Consider the following 9,276-nt stretch of genomic DNA (forward strand, 5'->3'; position numbering starts at 1 on the left):
CTCTTGGGTGTTTGAGCACCCTAGACGGTTGAGGTCACCTTGAAGCCATACTCCATTGTGGTGAAGCTTCATGGTGTTGTTGGGAGCCTCCAATTGTTGTGGAGATTGCCCCAACCTTGTTTGTAAAGGTTCGGTCGCCACCTTCAAGGGCACCAATAGTGGAATCATGGCATCTCGCATTGTGTGAGGGCGTGAGGAGAATACGGTGGCCCTAGTGGCTTCTTGGGGAGCATTGTGCCTCCACACCGCTCTAACGGAGACATACTTCCCTTTAAAAGGAAGGAACTTCGATAACACATCCTCGTCTCCACCGGCTCCACTCTTGGTTATTTCGTGCCTTTACTTTTGCAAGCCTACTTGTGTTGTATCCCTTGCTTGCTGATGTGCTAGTTGTTACTGCATCATATAGGTTGCTCACTTAGTTGCACATCTAGACAACCTATTTTGTTGCAAAGTTTAATTTGGTAAAGAAAAGCTTAAAAATTGTTAGTTGCCTATTCACCCCCCTCTAGTCAACCATATCGATCCTTTCAACGGACCCAGTCCACATCATTGCTACTAACATCTTTCAACTTAGTTTTCTCTAGGAACATATCAAAAATAAAACAGGGGAGCTAAACGCGAGCTATTGATCTACAATATAGATATATGCTAATACTACCAGGACTAAGTTCATCATAAATTTAAGTTCAATTAATCATATTACTTAAGAACTCTCACTTAGATAGACATCCCTCTAATCATCTAAGTGATCACGTGATCCAAATCAACTAAACCATGTCCGATCATCACGTGAGATGGAGTAGTTTTCAATGGTGAACATCACTATGTTGATCATATCTACTATATGATTCACGCTCGACCTTTCGGTCTCAGTGTTCCGAGGCCATATCTGCATATGCTAGGCTCGTCAAGTTTAACCTGAGTATTCTGCGTGTGTAAAACTGTCTTACACCCGTTGTATTTGAACGTAGAGCTTATCACACCCGATCATCACGTGGTGTCTCAGCACGAAGAACTTTCGCAACGGTGCATACTCAGGGAGAACACTTATACCTTGAAATTTAGTGAGAGATCATCTTATAATGCTACCGTCAATCAAGCAAAATAAGATGCATAAAGGATAAACATCACATGCAATCAATATAAGTGATATGATATGGCCATCATCATCTTGTGCTTGTGATCTCCATCTCCGAAGCACCGTCATAATCACCATCGTCACCGGCGCGACACCTTGATCTCCATCGTAGCATCGTTGTCGTCTCACCAACTATTGCTTCTACGACTATTGCTACCACTTAGTGATAAAGTAAAGCAATTACAGGGTGATTGCATTGCATACAATAAAGCGATAACCATATGGCTCCTGCCAGTTGCCGATAACTTTGTTACAAAACATGATCATCTCATACAATAAAATTTAGCATCATGTCTTGACCATATCACATCACAACATGCCCTGCAAAAACAAGTTAGACATCCTCTACTTTGTTGTTGCAAGTTTTACGTGGCTGCTATGGGCTGAGCAAGAACCGTTCTTACCTACGCATCAAAACCACAACGATATTTCATCAAGTTAGTGCTATTTTAACCTTCTCCAGGACCGGGCGTAGCCACACTCGGTTTAACTAAAGTTGGAGAAACTGACACCCACCAGCCACCTATGTGCAAAGCACGTCGGTAGAACCAGTCTCGCGTAAGCGTACGCGTAATGTCGGTCTGGGCCGCTTCATCCAACAATACCGCCGAACCGAAGTATGACATGCTAGTAAGTAGTATGACTTGTATCGCCCACAACTCACTTGTGTTCTACTCGTGCATATAACATCTACGCATAAAACCTGGCTTGGATGCCACTAATGGAGAACGTAGTAATTTCAAAAATTTCCTACGCACACGCAAGATCATGGTGATGCATAGCAACGAGACGGGAGAGTGTTGTCCACATACCCTCGTAGACCGAAAGCGGAAGCATTAGCACAACGCAGTTGATGTAGTCGTACATCTTCACGATCTGACCGATCCAAGCACCGAACGTGCGCCACCTCCGAGTTCAGCACACGTTCAGCTCGATGATGTCCCACGAACTCCGATCCAGTAGAGCTTTGCGGGAGAGTTCCGTCAGCACGATGACGTGATGACGGTGTTGATGATGCTATCGACGCAGGGTTTCGCCTAAGCACCGCTACGATATTACCAAGATGGAATATGGTGGAGGGGGGCACCGCACACGGCAAAGAGATTAATGATCAATTGTTGTGTCTCCAAGGGGTGCCCCTCTGCCCGTCTATAAAGGAGTGGAGGAGGGAGAGGGCCGGCCCTCTTTATGGCGCACCCTAGGGGAGTCCTACTCCCACCGGGAATAGGATTCCCCCTTTCCTAGTAGAACTAGGAGCCCTTCCAAGTAGTAGGAGTAGGAGAGAAGGAAAGGGAAAAGAGAAGAGAAGGAAGGAGGGGGCGCCGCCCCTCCCCCTAGTCCAATTCAGACTAAGCCTTGGGGGCACGCGCAACCTCCCCTCTCTCTTTTCCCTAAAGCCCAATAAGGCCCATATACTCCCCGACGAATTCCCGTAACTCTCCGGTACTCCGATAAATACCCGAATCACTCGGAACCTTTCCGATGTCCGAATATAGTCGTACAATATATCGATCTTTACGTCTCGACCATTTCGACACTCCTCGTAATGTCCCCGGTCTCATCTGGGACTCCGAACTCGTTCGGTACATCAAAACACATAAACTCATAATACCGACCGTCACCGAACTTTAAGCGTGCGGACCCTACGGGTTCGAGAACTATGTAGACATGACCGAGACACGTCTCCGGTCAATTACCAATAGCGGAACCTGGATGCTCATATTTGCTCCTACATATTCTACGAAGATCTTTATCGGTCAAAACGCATAACAACATACGTTGTCCCCTTTGTCATCGGTATGTTACTTGCCCGAGATTCGATCGTCGGTATCTCAATACCTAGCTCAATCTCGTTACCAGCAAGTCTATTTACTCGTTCCGTAGTGCATCATCCCGCAACGAACTCATTAGTCACATTGCTTGCAAGGCTTATAGTGATGTGCATTACCGAGAGGGCCCAGAGATACCTCTCCGATAAACGGAGTGACAAATCCTAATCTTGATCTACACCAACTCAACAAGTACCATTGGAGACACCTGTAGAGCACCTTTATAATCACCCAGTTACGTTGTGACATTTGGTAGCACATAATGTGTTCCTCCGGTAATCGGGAGTTGCATAGTCTCATAGTCATAGGAACATGTATAAGTCATGAAGATAGCAATAGCAGTAAACTAAAATGATCAAGTGCTAAGCTAACAGAATGGGTCAAGTCAATCACATCATTCTCCTAATGATGTGATCCCGTTAATCAAATGACAACTCATGTCTATGGTTAGGAAACTTAACCATCTTTGATTAATGAGCTAGTCAAGTAGAGGCATACTAGTGACACTATGTTTGTCTATGTATTCACACATGTATTATGTTTCCGATTAATACAATTCTAGCATGAATAATAAACATTTATCATGAAATAAGGAAATAAATAATAACTTTATTATTGCCTCTAGGGCATATTTCCTTCAGAAGCAGCCCACAAGGATTCAAGTACTAGATTTGACATTGGCGTTCACATTTTTTGAATTTATTTTAGGATTTTCAGTAGGGGGAGACGTTCCCGTCTAGTATGAGGCGTCTACGGTGACTTAGTCAATCTCAAAATGTTGTGCTGGCTCAACCTCTCGACATCTCAATTTCAAAATATTATGTCGGTTCAAAATCTAAGGTGCTCATAGGGATAGGATATGCATGAGTGCGTTCATATGAGCACCTCTGAGTGACTGAGCCGGCATAGTATTGAGATTGACCAAATCACAACAAAGGCCTCACAGTTGATGAAATATTATCAAAAATGTTGAAATATAAATATAGAAAAAATACGAGGACCAATATCATTTAAGACATAGAGCATATCTAGCCGTTGCCCCCCCTAGGGGGCGCGTAAAATCGCCGCCTGGGGGCGGGCCGACGCAAAAAATCGGCTTAGGGGCGAGTGGGTTCCCAGCCGCCGACCCTAGGGCCACCCCCAGACGCCGTTTATGTTAAAAAAAGAGTATTCGACAAAGTTTGGCTAAAATTCGGCTAAATTTGGCAAACTGGGCATATATTAGACTTGTTCGGCATTTTACATAGCAAATTTATTAAAAAAAAGACCGAAACTATAACTACGGGCCGAAGAAGTCGCTGAGCGCGGCGAAGTCGCCGCCGGCGCCGCCGTCGTCGGCCTTCTCCTCCTTGACGCGGCCACCCTGCTGGACCCTTGCCCAGTGTCGCCATGGCGGGCCGGTGGCGGTGGCGGCGCGTCGTCGTCGTCGCTGTCGTCGAGGACGACGATGCCTCCTTCGTCGCGGCCCCGGCGTCGATGTTCGAAGTGCTCTAGGGCGCGGGGCCGACGCACCATCTCCATGTACAACCAGTCATCGCGCGCCCATTTCAGGGGGGGGGGGGCGCCTCGTCAAGCTCCCGGCGCCGTGCTCCGTCTTCACGGCGGGGAGCCTCGGCTCCGTTTTCACGGCCGCGAGCCCCAGCTCTGTCTTCGGTTTGACGAAGCGAGGAGGAGCCGAGGAGGAGGCGCGCCGGCCGCCCTCATTTATGATGATGTCGACGCTGCGAGTGCGCCGGCCGAGCGGCGTCTCCGCTGCGGACTCGGCCTTGACGCTCCTATAGTAGGAGGAGTGGGAAGAAGAACGGGAGGAGGAGTGGGAGGGGGAAGTTGAGGAGGAGCCGAACCTCCTGGGCATCCATTGCCCGGCGCTCCGGCGGTGGACCGGGGCGGCCGCCGCGGCAGGGTATGCCAGCGGTGGGTCGTTGCCGCCCTCGAGGTGCTCCAGCACGTCATAGAGCGTGCGGCCGGGGGCGCCCCACCATACGCGGCGCCCCTCGCTGTTCTTGACGCCGCCCACCACTGGCGTCGTGTTGGTGGAAGCCAACCTCTGCTCCTGGCGGTGCTGAAAGTACGCCGCCCACGACGCGTGGTTGTCGGCGGTGTACTGGGGGAGGACGCGCTGCTCCTCTGTCAGGGAGGCTCACACGCGGTCCACCTCAGCGGTGAAGTAGGCCGGCCGCGCCTCGACGTCGGGCACCGGGGGAATGGGCACACCCCCGTTGCTGAGCCTCCACCCCGTCGGCCCGGCGCGCATGTCTGGTGGCGCCCGGATGTTCGCCTCAAAGAGTAGCCACGCCTCCCACTCGTGGAGCGAGCGGCGGCCGAAGCCGTTGGCCGCCACCGCGGCACCGGGGAATCGCGCGACCATCGGGCTTGGGAGAGAGGGAGAGGGAGGGAAGAAGCGTCGGCGAGCGGCTACGCACGGGGGGAGAGGAAGAGCTCGGCGGCGGTCGATGGCGGCTGTGGGCTGGTGTGGCCAGAGGCGAGGGAGGCCACCGGCTTATATAGCCCCCGCCGTGTGTACGCATGACGGGAGGGGAGGCGTCGCCGCGCCGTCCGTGAGGAATCAATGGCAAGGCTGTCGCCGCAGCCTTGCCATTGATTCCACGCGGGAAACCGAGACGTTCCGATGACGACGAGGCGCACATCGCTGACTCGATGGGCCCGCGGCTTTTTCGCGCCAAAACCGCTCGCCCCGGCGCCCCTGGGCGTCCCCCAGCGCGCCGGGTTCGGTACAACCCGATGAAAAAGGGGCTTCTGTAGATGTAACTGGGCGTTTTTTGGATGACGGCGCGAAAAAATCGCCCGAAGGAGCGCGGTTGGAGACGCTCTTAGAACCAATAGGCTGAGAACACCATCGAACGACAGTTTGGTTCGCAGAGAGCGGCAGTTCTCGGGGGTCAAACGTCGCATGCTTGCGCAGTTCCGCTCAATCCCTAGCTAAACCCCTCCTCCCCGCCACCATGCGCCGCCCACCACGGCTCCGAGGAGCCTCCTCGCCCTGGCTCGCATGGCGCTCCCTCTGCGCCACCGCCTCCGCCATCCCCATTCCCGCCGGGCCGCCCCACCAAACCGATCCCCTGTCTGCCCACTTCTCCAACCGCCCCGCCGCGCGCGACCCCGCCGTCGTGGAGAACCTCACCTCCACCCTCCGCGCGCTCTTCGCCTCATCCCCGTCCCACCCGCGTGCCTTCACCCTCCTCAAGTCGGCCGCCTTCGACGCGGGCCTCGCCCCGGGCGCCCTCGTCAACGCCGTCCTCTCAGCCGCGGCCGGCCCTCACTCCGGCTCCCCCGTCGCAGCCGTTCACGTGTCCCTCCTCAGCCGCCTCCTCACCTCCCTCTCCCGCGCCGGCCGCGCCAGCGCGGCCGCCGACGCCTACGCCCACATGGTCGCCCGCGGCGTTGTCCCGGACGTCAAGTCCCGCACCGACCTGCTCGTCACCACCGCGCGCTGCTCGTCGGCCCGGGACGCGCTTGCGCTCTTCGCGGAGATGCGGGGGAGGGGCGACCGCGTGGACGCATGGATGTTCGATGCGCTCATGCGGGCCTGCGTCAAGGAAGGGATGCTCGAGGATGCTGTCAGGCTGTTTGATGAAATGCCCGGCGCTGAGATCGAGCCCGACCAGCGCGTCTACGCTCTCGTGATCGCGGCACTGTGCAAACTGCGTGATGCTGACCGCGGGCTCCTCCTCCTTGGGGAGATGAAGGAGGCTGGCTTCGAGACGTGGGACTTCACCTACAGGTCTGTGGTGGATGTGCTTGTCAAGGTGGGGAGGATGGAGGAGGCTCTGCGGGTCAAGGACGAGATGCTGTCCGCCGGCAAGAAAATGGATGTCGTTCTCGCGACGATTTTGATGCATGGGTATTGCTTGCGAGGCGAGGTTGAGAAAGCTCTGGATCTTTTCGACGAGACCCTGGCGAATGGTATATTGCCAACTAATGTGACGTATGGGATGCTTATAAGAGGTTGTAATCAAGCTGGGATGACACAGAAGGTGTATGTGCTATATCGCCAGATGAGAGGGCAGGGGCTGTTGCCAAGTTCACACGAGTTCAGTTTGGTTATGAAGGGCCTGTTGTGTGATAAACGGTGGGAAGATGCTGTAAGCTTGTGTATGGAGATGGCTGATTCTAGGCTACCGGATGTCTTCACGTACAATGGTCTAATTCGTTGGCTCTGCCAGCAACACAAGCTCAGCGAAGCACTTAACTTGTTTGGTAAGATGAAGGAAACTGGAGTGAAACCATCTGTTGTGACATACAACAGCTTGTTAATGGGTTACTGTGAGAAGGGGTGCATGGATGAAGCAGTCAAACTGTACTCAGAGATGCCTGTGGAAGGATTTGTACCTAATGTTTTCACGTACACATTTTTGATGAAAGGGTATATCAAGAAGAAGGCTTTTGACAAGGCCTATGCCCTCCTTGATGAAATGAAACAAAATGGAGTTTCTTGCAATGAGTATACACATAATGTTCTCATAAATGGCATTTGCATGAGTGACCGGATTTATGAAGTTGATGAAATGTTGAAGAACTTCATAGCTGAAGGTTTTGTCCCGACCACAATGACGTACAACAGTATCATCAATGGATTTGTGAAAGCTGGTATGATGGGCTCAGCATTTGCTATGTATCAGCAGATGCGTGAGAAAGGTATACCCGCCAACATAGTAACATATACCAGTTTCATTGACGGTTACTGCAGGACCAGTTGTTGTGATCTGGCACTTAAAATGCTAAATAATGTGAGGCGCAAAGGCCTTCAACCTGACATTGCTGCGTACAATGCTTTAATAAGTGGGTTTTGCCATGAAGGGAATATGTCTCATGCACTGCAATTTCTTGTTATTCTGCTGAAAGATGGTCTAACACCCACATCTTCCGTCTACACTAATTTTATTACCGGGTACAAGGATTTGAAAATGATGAAAGAAGCTTCCAAATTCTATGAGAGCATGATTAAAGAAGGAATTGCCGCTGATACAGTAACATACACTACCTTAATCGACGGTTTCTCAAAAGATGGCAATGTAGCCTTTGCATTGGAATTGTACTCAGAGATGATGGCCAAGGGTAACATTCCTGATGATATCACTTTCACAGTGTTAACACATGGCCTTTGCCGCATTGGAGACATTGATGGTGCTAAGAAGTTATTGGATGACATGAGGAGATTGGATGTACGCCCTAATGCTCTTATTTATAACATGCTGATAAATGGAAGCCTCCGTGATGGTAAGGTGCAAGAAGCATTCCAGTTGCATGATGAAATGCTCAACATTGGAATTGTTCCTGATGATACAACGTCTGACATATTGGCTGGCCAGAAATCTCCGGAAGGTGACAGTTGTGTTGATGCAGAGAGTCCTATTTAAAATTTCTGCCAGTTAAGAGAATCTTGGCTTAAGCAGATTCCAGTGCATGACAACATTGGGAAACTGTTAAATAAAGAAAAACCTTAACAGGCCAGATGGAACCAAACATAAGCATTGGGATTTGAGTATGAGATGTATTTGTTGTGTTATCTGTTTTTTTATAGACGAAGCCCTGCTTTTCATTAAAGTATAAGAGCTTGGTACAGGAAGAATCTACTAGCATGTAGGAGGGCGGAACATCTAACTGAATCAAAACCACTACCACCACCAACTATATTGTGTAGCTTAAATTTGATATCTGCATTTTTCCTGATGCTTTGCGATTATTCTACTTTAAGCTTTTCTGATGAATATAGCAAAACCTTGAGGCTTTGCCTCTGTCTTTGATGGTCAATACATTTTCTGTCAAATAATACTTGGTTTGTTATCGATGAACTGGACGTTTCAATTTACATATGCTTGAGATGTTCCTCATCTCTTCTGATCTTATAGGTTACATCTACTTGTGAGATGAGGTGAATGTCAGGTTTTTTTGACTTCGGGTTCTTCTCATAGAGCTATGTGTTTCGTAGTAACATTAGTATGTTAGGCAAACCAGACGAGACTTGGGTAGAATCCTAATATTTTGAAATAAGAGAACAACGGGTGCTGATCACAACTATATCTGCTGATCACAACTATATCTGGGATGCTGAGACAAGACGATTCCACGTGGAGTTCTCCGGCGCCAACGAGTAGATTAGATTAGAGGTCCCGTACGGCAGCCTGGATCCGATGACATGTGACCGTTGCTTTATGTTTCCGCCTCTTAGGGCATGTACAATGGTGGCATATGGATACATATGCCTCATGACAAAAAGTAATTTGAGGTACCTACATTTATTTTTTCTCCCCAATGCAAGCTACCACTAGTGGGCCTAATTATGAA

General features: G+C 50.2%; 1 protein-coding gene across 1 annotated transcript; it reads left to right on the forward strand.

The window, feature by feature from the left end:
• Window positions 1–5,853: 5,853 nt before the first annotated feature.
• LOC119276249 (pentatricopeptide repeat-containing protein At3g54980, mitochondrial-like) lies at window positions 5,854–8,761 on the forward strand. The gene has a single exon (XM_037557278.1). The coding sequence runs from the start codon at window positions 5,934–5,936 to the stop codon at window positions 8,346–8,348; it is 2,415 nt and encodes an 804-aa protein (XP_037413175.1). The 5' UTR covers window positions 5,854–5,933; the 3' UTR covers window positions 8,349–8,761.
• Window positions 8,762–9,276: the final 515 nt, after the last annotated feature.

The sequence above is a fragment of the Triticum dicoccoides genome, chromosome 3B, assembly GCF_002162155.2.
Source record: "Triticum dicoccoides isolate Atlit2015 ecotype Zavitan chromosome 3B, WEW_v2.0, whole genome shotgun sequence".
In the NCBI taxonomy this organism is placed as follows: domain Eukaryota; kingdom Viridiplantae; phylum Streptophyta; class Magnoliopsida; order Poales; family Poaceae; genus Triticum; species Triticum dicoccoides.